Genomic DNA, 22,448 nt, shown 5'->3' with positions numbered 1-22,448 from the left:
CCAATTTGTATATTCGCAAGTGAAATATACAAACGAACAGAAATAGTTAACAGAATTTTAGCTATGGAGTGTCATTATCAAAATTATAACTATAGAGCCTTATTATGTCTATTATATTTGCAATTTCTAAAAATTTTTTGAAAAAGAAAATAGATTTGGTAAGTTGATAAGGCAAATATAATTTGGATGGAAAATATAAAGAAGAATATAATAAAATAATTTATCATACTATAGGAATATGTTTCACCCTCTCTTTTTTTTCTATATATATGCATACAATATGTTTTATTGTGATAGGCATATTCATTTGGTTAAACATGGAAGGTCTTTACTCCAACATCCATTACTATCTTGTTGAACATCCAACAATCAGCCAATTTGAATGGAAACAAGGTCACACTTTTGGTTCTTCCATTTCTTTTCTTACTATTTCCGTCTCTGTTTACTTATGTCTGACTCTCTTGTCGATTCGTTTATCTACATTTATCCCTACCCTCACTACCACCACCATTCGCAACTTTACCGCGATACACAGCCTCATTCTTTGTCTCCTCTCTCTACTCATGGTCATTGCCGGCATCCTTTCTGTCTTACACCAAATGCCACCTCATGATTGGAAGTGGATCGTATGTTTTCCCGGTGCCAATCATACTCTTCCACGTGGACCTGTGTTCTTTTGGATTTATATTTGTTATCTTTCAAAAATTCTTGAATTTATTGATACACTCTTAATCGTCCTAAGTAGTTCTAGATCAAGAAGGTTATCGTTCCTTCATGTCTATCACCACACACTTGTGACGGTTCTTGGTTATATTGGGCTTCAATATGCACAGTCCATGTTGGGACTTGCTCTTATAGTCAACGCTTCGATTCATGTTATAATGTATGCGTATTATTTCTTATCCGCGATAGGGAAAAGGCCATGGTGGAAAAAAGTGGTGACAAATTGTCAAATATATCAATTTATGCTAGGGTTTATAATATCGGCTTTGATGTTGTATTATCACTTTACAACTGAGTTTGGATGCACTGGAGTAGGAGCATGGTGTTTTGGTATTGTTTTTAATGCATCATTATTAGTGCTCTTTCTTGATTTTCATTCCAAGAATTATAACAACAACGTCAAGAAAGAGCTCTAATTTATGATTAAGTTAAAGTCGCAGCCATGTCTTGCCTGTGCCCAAATATAGTGACTGCTATCATGTTTTCTCCTAATTTTATCAATTCCAGGCTCAAGTGTGTGTTCATTCATCTTCATTCCTAACAAAGGCGAGCATTTCCTTTGTATCCATTACTTATCTCTATTGATCATCTACTTTGTATTTTTTTAAAAATTTATTTGATTTTTCACTTGATGTTAGATGCTCTTATTATTGAAGTTTCAGTTAAATTCGAATTAAACTTCTAGTTTCAGTTTTTGTTAGCTAGATAATTTTTCTCTTACTTTATCTCAATTTATGTCTTAGACAGATAATTTATGGGAGATAGACTTTAAGAGACTACAAGTAGGTTGTTGGTCGTCAACTTGCAACTCTTAAGGCTACTTTTAATATTTTAAATTATTGGCACTATTTTAAAATGATTTAAAAGTATCATACATGACATTTTAAAATATTTAAAAGATATATAAAATATTTGATTGATTTCTGAAATTTATTTTATAATCATGACATGGAGAATGATATATCTTATTTAAAAATATTATAAATTATAATAAATAACAACTTTAACATATTTAAAAATCATACAAAATTTGGATCTCTCTCTAAATTTTAACTGTATCATATACTAATTACAACTATGTAGAGAATATATCTCTTCGTCGATGTGATTGCTTCTAATCGAGTTCATTTATATAATATTTATATTTTCTTTGTTGTAACTTATTTTTGTTGCTACTCTTTTGGATTTTTCTAAAAAATTATGCAAAATTCTTGTACATCATAATTATTAACAACTTAAAATATTTATTTTTAAAAAAAAAAAATTGATTGAATCTTGAAATTTTATTGATGCCACATAAAATAAAATAGAAGAAGTAATATTTGAAAAATATGTAAATTTCGTACTGCATAAATTGGAACAAAAGTAACAATATATTTTATTTAAAGATGATGTAAAAAATATAATAAATTACACTAACTAATAATAACTTAACATAATTTTACTAAACATAAAAATTTAGATAATTGATCTCAAAATTATAATTATGTCCCATAAATTGATACCAAAATAATAGTAACATGTATTGTGCCCGTTTTGGCACGATATTCAATGTCTCACATAAATTGATAGGGTTACTGCCCAAAAGTGGTTGATTTAACAATTATTTCTATTAATGAGAGTTGGTGTACGAAACGGACGGGTGCTGCAAAATATTTACTAACCATTGTATGTATACATAGAACCCACCAATTTTTCTATTACTTACATACCCTCATATTTCCATAATATTTCATTTTCATCCTATCTAATAACTCAACAGCCAATTCTGCAAATCATTTGTCCATGTCTTATTAAGCCCTTTGCCTTTTAGCATATTACAAAATTTTCTCTTTATATCTATTATGAGCAAAAGTAGAATATTTTACATTTGAAATTAACAGCTAGGTGGCATTTCTACGTTAGTTTTTTTTCTTCCAATTTATGTAACACAAATAAAATTTGAAAAAGTAAACTAAATTTTTATATGCGTTTTTTTCAAAAATGTTTTAAATTATTAATTTATATATCTTTTGTGTCATTTTCGAATACTACATTTTACTATATTTGTTTTATTTTATATGATACAAGTAATATTAGGAAAGTCAACGAAATTTCTTATATGATTCTCACATATTTTTAGTTGTCATTTTAGTGTGATTTATAGTACTTTTTAGTTCTTATGTTATTTTCAAACAATATATGCAACTTTTTTTTTCCATAAAACTAAGGGAGTCAACCAAATTTCATTATGTTTTTTAACTATATTTTTCTAAAAATATTTTAAATTGTTACATTGCGTTTTTAGGCTTTTTTAAATGTAATTTTCAAATATGTAACAAATTAGAAATTAAGAATTAAAGTTTTCAAATCATTATATTTGTATATTAGAATTTTCAAATCTTTAAAGCTACACATACATGCACAGATTAATAGAAGGAAGCCAAACGAATTTTTTTAAAAAAAATTATATGAGAGCTCATTTTAACAATAACACGTATATGTTTCATTTTTAATATCTGAATCTCTCCTTTTCGATTTATATAAACTTATTTTTTTATTTTGTTTCAAAAGAAAATAATTTCTGAATTTTAATATTTTTTATAAAGCATATTTAAGATCACAAAATTAAAAAATATTTCAATACACAAAAGTTAAATATACATATAAATTTTAATTTTAATTTTGATTGATTCCACCTAATATTATACTTGATATATAATTATTAAGTGCTGAGCGTAATCATTATTTATTTACTTTGATATAATAAATATATATCACAATAACTCTTAAAAATGAAGAAATAAAGAAAATGAGGTAATACTATTAATAATCACTAAAAATGTTTCTAGAACTATTTAATTTTCTTGTTATCATTCGTGGTAGATTTTTGCTTGCATAAAATTACATTTTTACCTTCGATCATCATTCACTTCAGATATAGAAAGATGTTTCTAGAGTTATTTATTCTTGATAGATTTTTGTTAGAATGAAATTACATTTTATTCTTAGTCGTCTTTAATACAAAATATCATCCTATTCATTTTTATTTGTCAAGTTACTTTTTAACATCTTTTTTATTAATTTCAATCTAAGATATATTATTAATTTTATCACACTTGTTTATTTTCAAATATATTATTAGAGTCAAAATAAAGATGGAAATAATTAATTCATGATATATTTTTATATAAAAAGTAGGCATTTTTACAAGAATAATGAATATAAAAAAATATTAAGAATTAATTTAAAGTAATAGTAAAATAGAGTAATAATAAAATAGATATTACAATAACTCACAAAAGAAAGGAAAGTGAAGTAATAACAAAATAAGTTAATGGTAATAACAATTACTTAAGATGTTTCTAGAACTATTTAATTTTTTTTGTTATTATTTTCTGATAGATATTTGTTAGCATGAAATTACATTTTTGCCTTAATTATTATTCACTTTATATATAGAAAGATGTTTCTAGAATTATTAATTATCTTTCTTAATAGATTTTTGTTAGCATGAAATTACATTTTTGCCCTTGGTCGTCCTCCACTTCACTCTTCTATATAATAGATTAGTATAAAGTATATTGGTTCAAGTATGTGTGTGTATATATATATATATATATGATTTACGATCACAAATGGTTTTGACGGACGCGAATGATTCACGGTGAGCTATGAAGCTGATCAACAATGTTCTCTATAAACAATATGTCAACTCCACGATCCATTATGTTGAAGATATGGAAAGTTGAAGATATGAAACAGGTTGAACAAGGTGGTACAACCAATGTGTAAACTTGTTAACTATTAAAGAAAGTTAGAGTCACACTAGGGAATGCTTTAGCTGAAGTCGACTAGGCTACTATGTATTATGTTAGTTGAAGTCGACTAGGATAAGGTATAATTGTAAGAGTAGTGGTCAACCTTTAATCTAGTAAATTGTGTATTTGAATTGTAGTAGGACTCTAATTGTACCAAGCCTAGGAATCTATAATTCACTCCTATATAAAGAGCATGAACTCAACAATTTTAATCATCAATATAATCCTTAATTTCTCTCATTCTTTACGTGAGAATTTTATAAGGTATCAGAGCTCATAAGCTCTTTCACTTACTAAATATTGAATCTACAATAACCACACGTTCAAACTTCAATGACCCCTTATACCAATATTTCTGTCCACCTATTTCCTTTTTCACCTCATTGCCTCGTGTTTCATTAAAAATAAGCCAACAAACTATTTCATATTCCATATAGAGAACACAATGACTATGCAGTTGATTCAGATTATGAGACTAACTTATCTCATTGCGGAGAAAGAACCAACTAAAAGTAGTTGTTCCATTGAAAAAATTGTTGAGAAAGTTGTAGCTACTGCGAAGAATGCAGAAGATGATGGCAACACTGATGAGTCGAAAGAGAAAGAAGTATTGCTAAGGAGTTAGATCTCAAACACTTTGACAGAAGAAAACATGTACCTGATTATGGGCTACTCAATTGCCAAGGAGATGTGGAATGCTTAGAAGAAGACCATCTTCAAGTAACAAAAGATAAGGAGTTTCAGCTCAAACAACAACTGTAAAGTGTTAGGCTAGGAACCAAAAAGATCGATGAATACATTAAGGAATTCAAAGGTATATGTGATGGCCTTGTAGCCATTCACAGACTTGTGGATGGAGATATCAAAAAATCATTTTTAGAGGTTTAATTTTCAAGTATAAGACCTTCAAGACTATCATGTTAGGTAAGAACCATATCCCACCCTTAGTCAATTTGTCAATTCTCTCACGAGTTTTTATATGAGGGAGGATCAAGAGAAGTGGCATAATAGAGCTATAACATGACATTCTCTACTCAAAGGGGTAGGGAAAGAGGGAACTACTCTCATATAAGAGGAAACAACAACTTCAACTCTCGAGGAAGAGCCTTCCAGCCTATTGGATAAGGAACAGGTTCCTAAAAAAAATGAATATGAAACAGATTGTCAGAAAATCAAAGTTTCCCAAGTGGAAACAAGGAAAGAAATAATATTAAGTCATGTCAAATCTATTGTAGGAATAGTCATTCTACTCTGAAGTGTTTTTAGTGGGACTATTCTTATCAATCTATGATGGATCACAAACATTGGTTGTTGTCAATCTATTGATGAACTACGATAAACATCATTTTTGTGAATCTATAGATTAACTACCACATCTGTTAGTTGTTGTCAATCTACAAAATACATGACACTTTGTATGTGGACTCATGAACAAGTATTAATTCAGGTATTCTATCTGAATTTAAACACTACAATGGACCAGATAAAATTATCGTTGAGAATGGATCACAACTAGACATAACATATGTTGGAAATACAACTAGATTCAGCCTAAAATTACAAGAAGTCATTGTAGTTTTTAGATTACTAAGAATCTACTCATAGTTAGCAAACTTGCAAAGGATAATGTTGTACTCTTAAATTTGATGAAAACTAACTTTTTTTGTAAAGGACACGAAGACAAGGACACTACTGGCCAAGGAATCTAAGATGAGTAGACTCTATGTTTTAGAAGATAACAATCTCTATGCTCTAATTGTTGCACACGATTGGAACACATAAGACTACATGTGACACACTAGACTAGCTAGGACAGTCTAATTTGAAGTCATTAAATTAATTCATTAATAATAGTTGCATTAATGTTAGTAGTTGAATTAAACAGTTTGGCAAAAGTCGTGAGCTTTATTTGGCTTGAGAAATAAAATTGAGAAGGAACCTTTATTGAAAATTCTTTTTTATATTGGGGTCCTACTCCCGTTGAATCCTCTCAATATATGAGATAGTATGTAGGTTTGTAGATGATCACACAAGGTATACTTGGATTTATCCACTGAAAAAGATTTCAGAATGTTTGAAGTGACTGTAAAATTTCCAAAAAAGTAATAGTGGAAAAACAATTTTCTAGAGATTAAGATTTTCGAGTATGATGGAGGTGGCGAGTTCATCAAAACAGACTTCATTAAATATCTAGAAGATTATGGTATTGTTAGAAATATTTCATGTTTTAACACACCTTAACAAAATGGAGTTTCAAAAAAGAAAACATAGGCACATTGTTGAGACTGATTAACTATCCTACTTCATGCTAACCTTTCTTTGTTCCTATGGGTTGAGACATTTGTCAATGCAGTTTTTCTCATTAATAGCTAACCTTCTCATTCTTAAAGACGGTGACTCCATTTGTTAAGCTATATAATAAGCAACATGATTACAATAGCCTAAGGTGTTTGATTGTAAGTGATTTCGTTATATCAAGGGTAGCAACATTTTCCATCCAAAGACCCACCCTTGTGTTCATAGGATATAACAACTTAAACAAAGGTTACATATTGTCATGCCCCATTTTCTCGTGAAAGCGGATTTTGTGCACGACCTAACAATTCTTTTGGGATTTTGAGTTAAAGGAGTCGCCACCTAACGAATTAAGGCGCGTTAGGGCACCTATCGAATCTAACTAAGTCTCGCTAAGGTCAACGAGCCAGAGATCAGGATAACAGTTCAAATTACCTCGAGGGAAAGGTGTTAGACATCCCTCAAGGTCCACAAATGTGGGTCCCGGCCGTATCTCTTGCAATCTATGTGGTGTTCCAAGTAGCAAATAAGGTCACTTCATTTATTAGTTAATTAAATAGAATGCTCGCTAAGTGATAACAAATATAAAACAATTAAGATTGTTTTATTATTTAAAAAAATCGTTATTGAGGTCACAACCCCTTATGCTTAGAAACAGAAAAATATTCTAAAACTAATTAAGCCAAGAAACTGATTTAGGAGAGACTAACATTAAAAAAATATTCAGCATCGAATTGAATAAAGAATCACCCACTTACAAATCGACAAACGGATACAAATGACGATGGGTTTCCAACAAAATTCACCATTGACACCAAACAACAACTCATATGCACAAATATTTAAGTCTTATAAGCAAAAAAAATATACATGGGACAGATCTGTACCGATCTGTCCTTATCGAAGCATTTTGCGTATTTGCCGAAACTCGCTGCAGTTGCTGCAACTGGTGGTTTGAGCTGCTGGTTGCTGTGTTTTGGAACTGCTGATGGCCTCGCTCGCTCGCTGTTGGCGTTGCTGGTTGCCTGAGATTCTGCAAAAAGAAAAGAAAAGAAAAGGAAGAGGAGGAAGGGGAAGAGAGGGGAAGGGAGTAAGAGATGGGGAAGAGAGAGAGCGATGAGAAGAAAGAGAGGAGAGCCAGCCTGGTCGTTTGCCTCCTCTGTGCAGCTGCTAGCCGGGCGTAGGAGTTCTCGCCAGCGACTGCTGCTGCTGGCTGCTCGTTAGTCACTGCTGCTGATGCTGGTGGGAGGCGCTAGTTTCTCGGCGACAAGAGAAAGAGAGGGGTCGAGGGAGGAGGATAAAAGGAAGGCGAGAGGGAGAGAGGGAGAAGGGAGCGGCTTCTGGTCGGAAAAGGGAGAGAGAGAGGAGGAGCAATGGGAGACGGGAGAAGAAGAGAGGGAGATGGCGGCTGATCTGATTTCTTGAGAGGAGAGAATGAAAATAGTTTAGGCATTAGGTTCTTTTAGTTAGAATAGGTAGATTAAATCTGGACCATAGGATTAGTTTAGATGGACGACTAGGATTTAATCTAGGATTTATTTTAAAGATGGACGGATGAGATCAAAAGATGAAGTCTTGAAATTAGATTGGGAAAGATATGAAATGGCTAAAATTGCAATTAAATTGGCTAGTATTGAAATGAAAGAGTAATAAAATTTGAATTGGAGTGGCTAGAATTGAAAGAAATTAGAGTACAATGGGTTAAGATTTACATGATTTTGAGGAAAATTTAGGAATTACTATTTAGTTAAAATACTACATATCTTAAAATATTTTGTTCTTTTTTATAATTGAAAATCACTTAAATTTTAAAACATTTGAAATTCATTAGTAATTTAAAAATATAATATTTTAAAGTAAACATACTAAAATATATAATCTTCATGCAAAATTAACTAAAAATTCTAAACTTTATATAAGTTTTAAAATACGTATTTAATTGAATAGTAATCCTAAAAATGGTTAAAGATCGATCAAAATTGGGTGTCAACAGCTGACCATTGGTTGGTTGAGAATGAAGAATGAATTGTCAGGCAACCAACATTGACTTAGTAGTCGATTTGTCCGACCGACGAGAGATGTCAGTTGGATCAATTGAAACGATGTAGAGTTGAAAGAGGGTACGACCGAGGCTTTGGTATTAAGCCGCCTACATATCTCTGGTTATACAAGAATCAGGTCGTGTGTAGTTCTAGATTCAAGAGCAAATAAAACTCTTAAAAAGTTGAAAGAGCAGTCAGGTATTCAAAAGGTCACGATATCGGCTTGAATTGATAAGATTAGAGTAGCGAGAAGAGAATGATAGAGAAGTGAGAAGAGCATGAGAGAGAAGCGAGAAGAGCATGATATAGCGAGGTTTTCATCCCTTGATCAAGGTTCGGATAAAAAGAGCAATATGATTAGTGAAGTATTGGTAGGGCCTTATTTGCGATAGATGTTAGCACGATAATTGTAACTAAGGTGGGCGATTGATCACGCCTGCAAATTCTAGTATGACTAGATAAAATGTTAGCTTATAAATAGAGAAAGTATGACCAACAATGATAAAATATGAGTTCTTACAAAAATGACAAGAGGTGATAAAAAGTGTATCTGCTTTGAGATGCTTGGTAGACTTTTGCTTAACTTGTCGAAGAATTGCAAACCATCTCCTCCAATAGATCTGATAGTATAGAGATATAATAATATAGACGAAAATGTTTGGTTGTAAGGTGGATGTACGTAAGCATCCTTTTGTAAGGCAGAAGAGTCTAAATGTCATATTGTTAGGAAGACGAGCCTAAACATCATATTGTAAGGGGGAAAATCCTAAACATCCTATTGTAAGGCGGAAGAGCCTAAATGTCGTATTGTCAGGCAACGAGCCTAAATGTCGTATTGTAAGGCAGACGAGCCTAAATATCGTAGTGTAAGGCAGAAGAGACTAAATATCCTATTGTAAGGCGGAAGAGCCTAAATATCGTATTGTAAGGCAGACGAGCCTAAACATCCTATTGTAAGGCGAAAGAGCCTAAACGTCCTATAAGAGGGACGAGTCTAAATGTCATTTTAAGGCAGACTAAACTAAATGTCCTATAAGGAGGACGACTCTTGATGTCTTATTGTAAGGAGGACGAGCCTAAATGTCTTATAAGGAGGACGAGCCTAAATGTCGCGTTGTAAGGCGGACGAGCCTAGATGTCCTATTGTAAGGCGGATGAGCCTAAATGTCATTTTGAGGCAGACCAGCCTAATTGAAGAAAAGGTAGGTCATAATAACGGGTTGAATCCGATGATATCTTCATGGTAGTCTGAATGGTAGCTGAGTAGCGAAACGATAATGCGAGTAGCCAAGAATTTGTCGGCCCTTTGTTTGTAAGCAAGGGAACAACTGTTCAGAAGGCGACTTTGTCTGTAATATGCACAGCTGTAACTTGTAATATGACTTAAATAGAGTGGTTACAGCAGAATAAGCGGTAAATGTAAGCATGATGCAATTTCCCATATCGACCATGAATGTTTGCCTTAAGACAATGAAAATGACGTCTTAGGCTATGATGTCTAGGGCCATGATACACAAACTGTATCCTCGGGTCATGAAAATGTTGTTTGTAGGCCATGAAAATGATGCCTTTAGACTATGACACATTCGGATCATGATAGACAGAAATTAAACCCTTAGGCCATGATATGATGTATGCAGGCCATGAGGATGATGCCTTTAGACTATCATGCCTTAGGAACATGATAAGCATAAAATAAGTCCTCAGGCCATGACATGAAGTCAGCAGGCCATGAAAGATGATGCCTTTGGAGGATGACGCCTTTGGAATATAAGTAATGGGTAAAGAGAGCGTATCTTTTTTTTGGCATCTGTTGATACTTGTGACTTGATTTGATTCGGGCACATGCAAACTTCGAGCGCGACGCAATTTTGAGCTTATGCAAACTTCAGGCACAATGCAATCTCGGGCACAATGCAATGATGCATTTCTTCGGGCACATGCATCATCGGGCACATGCAATGATGCATTTCTTCGGTCACATGCAATGATGCATTTCTTCGAGCACATGCAATGATGCAATTCTTCGAGCATAAGTCAATCTCGGGCACATGATGATGCGATTCTTCGAGCATAATAAGATCTCGGGCATAATGTAATCATGCAATCATAGATCTCAGGCATCATAGTTGATTGAGGGTATGTAGTAGCTTGGACATCCGCCTTGTTGGAAGGGTCGAGTGTCATTTGTCGGGCTAAAAAATGGTATGTTGATTGTTGAAGTTGCCTTTGTATATGTACCTATATTTTCTGCATTCAAATAAAAATCGTTAGTTTAAAGGGGGGAAGTTGATCTGTATCCATGATTTGGCACATCGTTCTCCTTTGATGTCTGATAGAATGTTCTTCGGAGTGTTGTCGAAAATTTTGAGATCCCCTTAAAGTTTCTGCCCCAGTGTAGAACTTATGTTATCCTGATCTGTTGTAGTTGTATATTGACTATTGAATTTTTTTTAGATTCTCTAAAAATTTCTACCCAGTCTTGATTTACAGCAATTTTGAGATCATCTCAAAATCCTGGCCCAGTTGTTGAGAAGAAATGCTTTTGATGGAATTTTACTCAAAAATTCTGCCCCAGTATGGAGATGTGCAAGGAGAAATCTTGATGGAATTTTTGAGACTCTCTCAAAAATTCTGCCCCATTTATCAATAGAAGGGGAAAATGAAAGCTTTATATATGATAAAACCGAACCCCCATAGGAGCGCCTACGTATCCCCTCTTAAACATGAATCAGGTCTGACGTAGTTCCAAATTACAAAAAGAGCATAAGCGAGATATTAAGAACATTTTTGAGCAGCAATTGAATGGTAGATTTTGACCAACTTTATTTGTCCATATGTTATCATGGCTGTCTAAATGTGGAAAACATGAACTTAAATGGCGCAAGCCTTATTTGAGATACTGGATCAAGTAGACTTTGGTGCGTTCACATTTGAACTTTCTTTGTTGCAATGTCCTCCAAGTATATGACCTTAGTATCAATCAGTTGTTGAATCTTGTCTTTCAGATCACTACATTCTTCTATTGTATGTCCTTCCATTCTTGAATGATAAGCACAAACTTTAGAGGGTTCAATCCACGATGCACACGTAGTCATCCTTATTTCATTGATAGGAGTGATGTGACCAGTGATCCTCAACTTTTCATAAAGTTGGCCTATAGGCTCAGTCAGAGGAGTATAAGTTTTGTCAAGTCTCTCCTCAACCTCGAAGAGGTTTTTGCGGATATGAGGTCGAGTGACGACTTTGGCATTGTGGCCAGGATATGTTGGTTGTCGATATGTCATAGGAGGCCTTTGGTACAGAGACATTTGATATGGAGGGATTGGAAGTGGTATGAGAGGCGCATGATGCAAGGGAACTTGGTGCAGAGGTATTTCGTATAGAGGAGCTTGCATAGTAGGATGATGCGGGTGTGAAGTAAGATGTTGAGGTTTAGGAACATATGCATGATGCTGCGGAGGATATGGGTGATTTGGAAAGTAGATTTTCTTTGGAGGCATTTGAATGGAGCTTGGTTGACTTTGAGAGGTAGAGTAATCTGGAGGATTATTTTGGAGAGTGGCTTGACTTGCGAAAGGTGACATATCCATGTTTGTCTCCAAAGTGGGATTGGCGGAGAGTAACCACTTTTCCCACTCGCGCATGTCCAACACCTCTTCTTCTAACTTCTTTATTTTCTGCTCAAGGTCTGATACCAACTCGTCTGAAAGACACTTCTTTTCAATAATTTTGCACATAACCTTAGCATTAGTCGCTTTCACTTTTCCTTTGCAATTCTCAGTCGGAAGAGAAGGAAGTGAACACTTTGATCGCGTGTGGTAAACCATGGTCTACAGATCAACCATTGGGAAAGGGTAAAGAAAATAAAAAAAATAAAAGAAAAAAAGCCCAAGTTAGAACATTGCATAAATTGGGATATCAAACATATTATTTTATGATAAACGTCCTAAATGCAAAGGAGCCTCATTGAGCCAGAGGTAGGCCTAAGCAACACATAAGTGATGCACAATAATTAATTTAAGCCTTATTTGCCAATTTGGAGTTTAGATTAGAAGAAACAAAATAACTTTCATTTATTATAAAATTCAAACAATACATCATAACGAAACTGAAATAAACTTAGGGAAAAGGGATAACTTCGGGGAAATCATCCTAAATTCTGAAATCTTGGAGGTATCGACTCCAAAAGCTTGGCGCCAATTGACCTCTTGTAATGGGAGGGACTTCTTGTATCATGTTCAACACACTCCATGCCATATGTTTTCCCTTTCATCGGCAAGCCCATGGTATCCTTCTCCACTTGATATTGGGACTTCAGATTCTATCAAGATCCATATGTGGTACTCATGTATGTATAAAGCCTGTCGTGCACCAATAGGGATGGTTAACACACGCTCCCATCGTCGAAGTATGTTGTGGACTTGTGGTTTATCTAGTCCAAACTCATACTTAAATGGCTCCATGTCAGATTGGAGTGGTATGATTTGAGTTTACCCAAATTGGCGAAGTACTCGAAGAGGCGCATATGGTTGGACACCTTTTAAGCCAATAAGCTCGATGAAGTATTGGTCGTCCCCTCTTACTATGACATTAGGCGTGGACAACCAATGAAGCTTCCACTGAATTCGGTGGCTCTCAAGCTCAGTCAAAAATATCTGTCAGTCCACAAATCCTACAGGAGCGGTGAAATGTGCCAACCTTCTTGGATGGTTATCAATCTTGTTTCCTTGACCAAGATAGGTATCTACCACGTCAGATCGCTTGTGGAAGTGATCGATATCCCATAGTTGAAGTAGAATGTTTCATCCCTCAAAGAACATTCTACCATCAACACATGCTGACAGACTACTCATTATCTCCGCTAGGATCATGGGCACTATGATTTTCCTAGGCTCGCCCCCTCTTTGAGCTAGGTCTCGAACCACGTATCTTAGACATGTATCGATTCTTTCCCTTGATTTAAGAAAAACCAAGGATCCCAATAAGACGATGGCAAAGGCATCCAAACGATACTTTTCCCATTCTTCAATGGAGCACTCAAATTCATAGTCATAAATGTAGTAACTATCATCTCGGCCGAATCGTGAGTATAAAAAGTCTAAATGAGTCCACCCAAGGTCTAAAGAAGTCCAGGTTGGATTAGACTTCATCCCTATACTTTTTAGAAATTCCTTGATGATGGCTTATAAGGTACTATCATTTGACGCTCATGGTATGGAAGGTCGATGAAACCGCTAATTTCTTCAATTGTTGGTGTCAAGTTGCAATCTGTAAACTTGAACACCATCCTCATAAGATCCCAAAACTCTAGTAGCGCCCTAGTCAGATGAGGGTTTGTTGTGACGAAGATAAGATATGTAAGACCCCCCAACAATTGATGAATCTCCTTTTCTCGATCTCTCTTTATATCCATCCACCAGCTCTTAAGTCTCTGATTCACTTCTGTTACCATTTGAGGGTTTGGGGTTTCATACTCATCTATGACTCTGCAAACAAAATAACAAAGAACTTCTAAACTCCATTTGGCAAAGTTGGCTTGATTTAATTATCATGATCACGTTGACACATAAGTATGCAATTTGTTTAAAGGGTGTTGGGGCCCTTTAGACGAGAGGGTGGCTACTAATTATGTGGATTGATACCAAGGGTCAAACCACCTAAGGCTTATGCAGCATGTATGATCTAACCAGGACTTCTAAGATTTGGCTTGACACGGACATGAAAGGGATTCTATACGAGAGGCTCGTGGTTTCGGGTAGTAAAACTATCTGTTACGTCCACGCATATGCCGACTCTCTATAATGGGTATTTGAATAGAATTGGAGTTGTTGTGAGAGGTTCAAAGGCACAACATCACAGTAAAAATCAAAAAAGGAAGAGGGTCTCAATTGGGGGAAGTATGAGCGGAATGTCAGTTATCAAAGTTGTAAACATTTAGCATGTAGATAGAAACAGTAATACATAAGCAATTTATAAAAGCGGTAAATAAATAAGTAAATAAATACAAAAGCATATGTAAATGAAAGTAAACATATGAACATATTAAAATCATGTGAATGAGGAAAGACAATAAAACATGTAAGTAACAAATAAAGGGAAAAGGAAATGGGTGAAATATGGTAATAAACAAATAAGGAAAAAGGAAAGGGGTGGATCATGGAAAGTAAACAATATATAAGGCAACAAAAAAAACTAAGCATCGTAATCATCTAACAAATAAAGAAATGACCAAAATAAGGTAAATACCACATAAATAAGCATGAAACACGTAATGGTAAGAACCTAATATCCCCAGCGGAGTCGCCATTTTGTCGCGCCCCATTTTCTCGCGAAAGCGGATTTTGTGCACGACGTAACAATTTTTTTGGGATTTTGAGTTTAAGGAGTCGTCACCTAGCGAATTAAGGCGCGTTAGGGAACCTATCTAATCTAACTAAGTTTAGCTAAGGTCAACGAGCCAGAGATCAGGATAACGGTTCAAATTACCTCGAGGGGAAGGTGTTAGGCATCCCTCAAGGTCCACAAATGTGGGTCCCGACCTATCTCATGCAATCTATGTGGGGTTACAAGTAGCAAATAAGGTCACTTCATTTATTAGTTAATTAAATAGAATGCTCGCTAAGCGATAACAAATATAAAACAATTAAGATTGTTTTATTATTTTTAATTAATTTAAACATGCAAGGCTAGGTGATAGCAATAAATAAACATTTAAGCTCATTTTTATTTATTTTTTATATACGAGACTATGTGATAAGCAGATCGAACAAATAACTCATGTTATTATTTTAATTAATATTTAAACATGCGAGTCTAAATGATAACAATAAAATAGATATACTAAACAATTAATAAAGAGATAAGCAAGAGGATAGAAAAGAGACAAATAAATAAGAAAACAATTTTATTATTTTATTTAATCTACCCCAAATAAATATAATTTAAAACAAACAAATAAAGGGGTAAAAGGGAAGGGAGACTCTAAGAGACTTTTTGGATTAGCACTCGACTATTCTTTTATTTTTTCGATAGGCTGCCGTATAGGGACAGACAAAACTAAAGATTGTCTTTTCAAGCCTGAGTCGATGTCATCATCTCCATAGGGCCAACTACCCCTACCCAACCACCGCATGCATTTCGTACCTAAAAGGTGCTTAGTCGTCCCAATTTAATTTCCAAGAGGCATTGGACTCTTAAAGGGTGGGTTTAGACAAAAATAAAATATAAGGCCCTCCTAGACATCAAGTCAAACAAACAAGGCAAACAAGCGGTCATTTTAGCAATACAAGTCTCAATTTGGCCTCTAAAAATCAGTTAGACATGCTTGCAAATATAATTGTGAAAGGTTTCATGCTAAGTGTATGGCATAAGAACATACAAAGCTATAATAACAAAAATTAATTACGAGAAGATAAATATAATAACATGGATGCAAATTTTAGTATTGAATTGACTTTAAAGTGAGCAACAATTACTGATATGATAGATTTTATTTTGTTTCCAAGTGTAGCAAAAGGATGTGGTTCCACATGCATATGTATTTTAAAACAGTAGAAAGAATTAACTATCAATGCAAAATATAACTTAGAAAAACAAATCTATTATTTACTTAGGCAGAAATTTTATTTTAATAACAACAATAGATCTCATATTAATACAGAGAATTATTCTAAGTGACAAGTTTGTTTTAATGCAGAATTTTTTTTAGAACATTGACATATTTACAAATTTGGTTATTAATGTTAAAAATTTATTTTTTAGGCAGAAATTAATTACAAATACAGAAATTAATTAAGCAGATTTAGATGCAAAAGGGTTAATTATGGTGCAGAAAAATATTAACTAATATATATTTTTTTTGCAGATTTTTCTAGGCAAATTAATATGACAAATTTTTTATGATGAAACACAAAATAATAATGTATGCAGAAAATTTGCTCTTTTTCATAGAGTTGAAAATATTGACAGATTATCTAGTTGTAAAACATGTTGAAAATTATTAGGGAGTGACTTTAACGCACAATCTTATTTAATTAAATACTATATGCATGGTTTCTGAGTGAACATATTCAAACTTTAGTATGACAAATTTTTTTTGATGAAACACAAAATAATAATGTATGCAGAAAATTTGCTCTTTTTCATAGAGTTAAAAATATTGAGAGATTATCTAGTTGTAAAACATATTGAAAATTATTAGGGAGTGACTTTTACGCACAATCTTATTTAATTAAATCCTATATGCATGGTTTCTAAGTGAACATATTCAAACTTATTAATAAGAATTCATATTAACAAAGAAGGGACAAATTGACAATTAAAGTTTTTGCTCCTTTCAATGAAAGTTAGCATACTAGAGATTAGCTTGTGATTCCTATGATTTCTAGGCGATTGGAAAGTTAAAACAACACATATAGATGATGCAAAAATATTTTAGTCCTATAAGCATGCTTTCTAACACGAAAAACATTACAAATTTGCATATAATCCCCCTCCCCTTAGACGATCCCCAAATAAATTTATATATGAGAGCTTTAGAGTTATACAAATATTACAAAAATTCAAATAAATAAATAAGAAATATATAGATTCAAATATATGAATTAAACAAATAATCTTTCTTCATGGATAATCTTCAACTTGAACTTCAAGTTTGAAACCTGTCAAATCAATCAAATAACTACACAAGTAATCATAGTCATTTATATAAAGTGAGACATACATGCAATTGCTTAACAACAAATTATACACATAGAAAATAATAGAACAATCAGCTTACACAAATGTATGAATGCAAAAAGAAAAACTAACCGGTTATGCAAAAAAGGAATGGTAGCAACGAAAACGAATTGATCTAATTCTTACTCTGACAAAGCAAAGTAGCCAAGTAGCACTTGAAAGTTACCGGAAACTTATTTTGTTTAAGAGTAGCAATAATATGAGTAGTAAGAAAATGAGAGCTCTTGTGTTAAGAGGGAGTGAATGAATTAATGTTAGTGTGAATGATGAGTTTTTTCAAGAATGAGAGGAGGGGGGTCGTATTTATGTAGCAAAGAAGGAGAACATATAAGGAAAAGAAATATTTCAGGAATTAAATAAACATATTATTTCCTTTATTCAAAAGGAGAGCCAAAAATTACAAAATTATTAAATTACTTTTACCAAATATATAAGAATGTAAGAGTTCTGTCAGATTTTAATTAAGGAAAAGGAATCAGTCGTAACATTTACCTTAAATAAGACTTTCACCATCAATAAAATGCTTAAATAAGAATCCGTCACAATTTTCCCAAAAACAGTAAAGGTTTTATCAAATAACAAATCAGCATTTTACCAAATTAATTAAATTTAAATAAGGTAAAGAAATCAATCAAGGTCACTATAAAATATTACCATCACTTGCAGACAATATAAACAACTAATTAAAGGAAGGAATAGATCAATCGTATATCAATATTCACAAATTGTATCAATCTACCGTAATAAAAAAAACAAAATTAACAAGAGAATGACCAGTTCAAATACTTAAATATTAATACTCTACTCTAAAAGAACCAGTAAAGGATGATGATCAAACCAAAAAAAAATTGTTATTGAGGTCACAACCCCTTATGCTTAGAAACAGAAAAAATTCTAAAACTAATTAAGCCAAGAATCTGATTTAGGAGAGACTAACCTTAAAAAAATATTCAGAATCGAATTGAATAAAGAATCACCCACTTACAGATCGACAAATGGATACAAATGATGATGGGTTTCCAACAAAAATCATCATTGACACCAAACAACAACTCATATGCACAAATATTTAAGTCTTATAAGTAAAAAAAATATATACCTGGGACAGATCTATACCGATCTGTCCTTATCAAAGCATTTTGCGTATTTGCCGAAACTTGCTGCAGTTGCTGCAACTGGTGGTTTGAGCTGCTGGTTGCTGTGTTTTGGAGCTGCTGATGGTCTCGCTCGCTCGCTGTTGGTGCTGCTGGTGGCCTAAGATTCTGCAAAAGGAAAAGAAAAGAAAAGGAGGGGGAGGAAGGGGAAGACAGAGGGGGAAACGGGGGGGAGAGAGGAGAAGGGAGTAAGAGATGGGGAAGAGAGAGAGAGCGATGAGAAGAAAGAGAGGAGAGCCAGCCTGGTCGTTTGCCTCCTCCGTGCAGCTGCTGGCCGGGCGCAGGAGTTCTCGCCGGCGACTGCTGCTGCTGGCTGCTCGTCGGTCACTGCTTCAGATGCTGGTGGGAGGCGCTAGTTGCTCGGCAACAAGAGAAAGAGAGGGGTCGAGGGAGGAGGATAAAAGGAAGGCGAGAGGGAGAGAGGGAGAATGGAGCGGCTTTTGGTCGGAAAAAGGGAGAGAGAGAGGAGGAGCAATGGGAGAGGGGAGAAGAAGAGAGGGAGATGGCGGCTGATCTGATTTTTTGAGAGGAGAGAATGAAAATAGTTTAGGGATTAGGTTCTTTTAGTTACAATAGGTAGATTAAATCTGGACCATAGGATTAATTTAGATGGACGGCTAGGATTTATTTTAAAGATGGACGGATGAGATTAAAAGATGAAGTCTTGAAATTAGATTGGGAAAGATATGGAATGGCTAAAATTGCAATTAAATTGGCTAGAATTGAAATTAACGAGTAATAAAATTTGAATTGGAGTGGCTAGAATTGAAAGAAATTAGAGTACAATGGGTTAAGATTTACATGATTTTGAGGAAAATTTAGGAATTACTATTTAGTTAAAATACTACATATCTTAAAATATTTTGTTCTTTTTTATAATTGAAAATCACTTAAATTTTTAAAACATTCGAAATTCATTAGTAATTTAAAAATATTTTAATATTTTATAAAGTAAACATACTAAAATATATAATTTTCATGCAAAATCGACTAAAAATTCTAAACTTTATATAAGTTTTAAAATACGTATTTAATCAAATAGTAATCCTAAAAATAGTTAAAGATCGGTCAAAATTGGATGTCAACACATATGTTTTCATCCATCAACTAGGAGAGTGTATGTGTCCAGACATGTTGTCTTTGCTGAAAACACATTTTCTTTTGTACCTCCAAGTCAAGCTGAGACTATCACTGATGTCTCACCTCATTTGGCTACGTTCGCTGAATTTTTCTTCAAATTACAGGCATGTGATGATCCTAATTAAGGGAAAGTGCAGTTTATTGGTACACAAGCTAGTGGTGACAATGTTACAGAAATCCAACAACCCTCATACCTCTTGATGATGTTAATGATATTGATCCCGGAAAATTATGGTCATGAGAAATAGGTTGAAAGTACAATGGTAATGAGACTTAAGTTGCAGATTCAGGATCAACTAGTGGTAGTGAAGAACAAATTGTACGTGAAGGTCCAAATAGTGGTGGTCTACCAAATCTCGCCTTCTTGTGACTAGCCCATAAGGAATACACTTAGAAGTTTATCTCTGAAGATGGAAATCTGAAGTAACTACAATACAATTAGTTGTCTCAGATGATACACCTTATGCACCACAAGGGCATCACATGATTATTAGATAATACAAGGTAAACTAACATCATCTGTCACTTGAGGGAACCAAAAACTACTAAGGAAGCACTAAAGTCACCTCACTGGCTTGCAGCTATACATGATGAAATCAATTCTTTACGTAACACAAAAACATGGATATTAACACCCAAATTTGTCCAAGATAGGTGTTCAAGACCAAGTGGAAGGCCAATGAAATAATAGACAGATACAAAGTCAGGCTTGTTACCAGGGGTTTCTCACAACTTGAAGGGATAAATTTTGAACAAACTTATGTGGTTAAGTCCACAAATATTAGGGTGTATCTATCCATTGTTGTCAACCCTAAGTTGGAAATCAATCAGCTAGATGTCAAAAATGTATTTCTCTGTGGTTTCTTGTAAGATGAGATGTACATGAGCCAACCTTATAGGTTTGTTGATCCTAGGAATCTTCAACATATGTGTCTAATGAAAAAGGTACTATATAATCTTAAATAGGCACCAAGAGCTTGATTTGATAAGTTTAAAATGCATCTCCTACATCTTGGTTTTATTTGTAGTAAGGCAAACCCCTTATTGTTCATTTTGCAAACTCACAAAGGTACACCATATTCCTCGTGTTATATGTAGATGACATTATTGTAACATGGAATAATCCATCATATATCTCAGATTTTGTCTTACAACTCGCAAAGAAACTTTCTATGAAAGATCTTTGATCATTTGAACTTTTTACAGGAGTAGAGGTCAAATACTTTGCAAGAGGAATCCACGAGTCAGAGTAAGTATGTGACAAAGTTACTCGAAAAGACAGATATAACATTGACAAAGGTTGTAGATACTCCTTTTGCTCAAAATCATGGTCTGTGAAGCTTTGGGAAGTCTTATCGATGCCTCTCTATATAAAATGATAGTTGGGAGTCTCCTGTATTTGACACTCAAAATATTTGATACCACTCATGCAGTGAATCTAGAAAGTTAGTTTATGCAATGTCCTAATATTGAACATCTCAAGAGTCAAAAAGATTCTCAGGTACATCAAAGATACACTACATTTACGACTCAGAATTATTTCACAATCACCTTGTAGGTTGTATGGATATTCAGATGTTTATTAGGGAGGCTACACAATCACTAGGAGATCAACTGTCACGACCCAAAGTAGATCCTAGGCGTAACATGGCGTATAAATAGGGGCATACCGCATATCATTGGTACCTCAATCCTATTGATTCACAACTTCATCAAATAGCAGTTAAATAAATATTTTCTTTCTACTTCCTTCCCTATCTGAGTGTGAAGTTTTATGTTAAATAAATTCATCTAATTGCAAGCATCATGTCATAAATGAAATATAAATTGCGATCACCGATCAAATATTCATCTAATTTGATAGCTTTTTTCGCACTAATTCTTGTGGGAGTAGACCCAACGTTTACTATATTTGACCATACATCGTCGTATCATTTTATATAGGTAATTTGAGCATATCACTCTATCCCTTCAAATCCTTGACAGACATAAAATAACACCTAATGCAATTAACTAAGTAATCAAAATATTGTGTTAGAACCAACACAAAAAAAACTAAGTATTACAACTCAAGACTAATTGTGTGATATTCTTCTCTCTCTAACCTGTGTGAAACAACTTTGTTCGTATTAGTCTCCGGTACAACTATAAAGGAGGAACAAGTTCTCTAATGAATTTCTTTGATAGCATTGCTAACTTCTTCATTTTTTCTTAGAGATTTATGAAGACCTAATTTACGAAACTTAAATTATCTGTTTTTCAGTCTTCAATCTTCCTACTTCACATAGATTATAATCATCAAAATACTACATGATTTTGAGTATAGATTCTGAAATCATGGTGCTTCTAACACTTATAATATTTGTATTGTTATCCTGGATTTCAATTCTAGCAGCTTCAGGGGATACAGAACAGTAATGGATGAGCAACAACTAGACTAAACTACCTATTTTGCAAGCACATGTAGATTTAAGATAACAAATCATGTGTTAAACAAAAATTACTGAACAGCTAAAAGGAATTTGAAAATAAAAGAATGATACAAAACATTG

General features: G+C 33.7%; 1 protein-coding gene across 1 annotated transcript; it reads left to right on the top strand.

The window, feature by feature from the left end:
- The first annotated feature begins 272 nt into the window (after positions 1–272).
- LOC107026589 (elongation of fatty acids protein A-like) lies at positions 273–1,413 on the top strand. Its single transcript, XM_015227623.2, has one exon. It carries the CDS (start codon positions 318–320, stop codon positions 1,137–1,139), a length of 822 nt encoding a protein of 273 aa, XP_015083109.1. The 5' UTR covers positions 273–317; the 3' UTR covers positions 1,140–1,413.
- Positions 1,414–22,448: the final 21,035 nt, after the last annotated feature.

This window comes from Solanum pennellii, chromosome 7 (assembly GCF_001406875.1).
Source record: "Solanum pennellii chromosome 7, SPENNV200".
NCBI classification, from domain to species: Eukaryota; Viridiplantae; Streptophyta; class Magnoliopsida; order Solanales; family Solanaceae; genus Solanum; species Solanum pennellii.
Note: the sequence above shows the minus strand (reverse complement) of the source record. Positions and strands in the feature narration are given on the sequence as shown.

Excerpts from the sequence above, each read along its gene's own strand:
- LOC107026589 (XM_015227623.2), top strand. The coding sequence starts at position 318 with ATGGAAGGTCTTTACTCCAACATCCATTACTATCTTGTTGAACATCCA.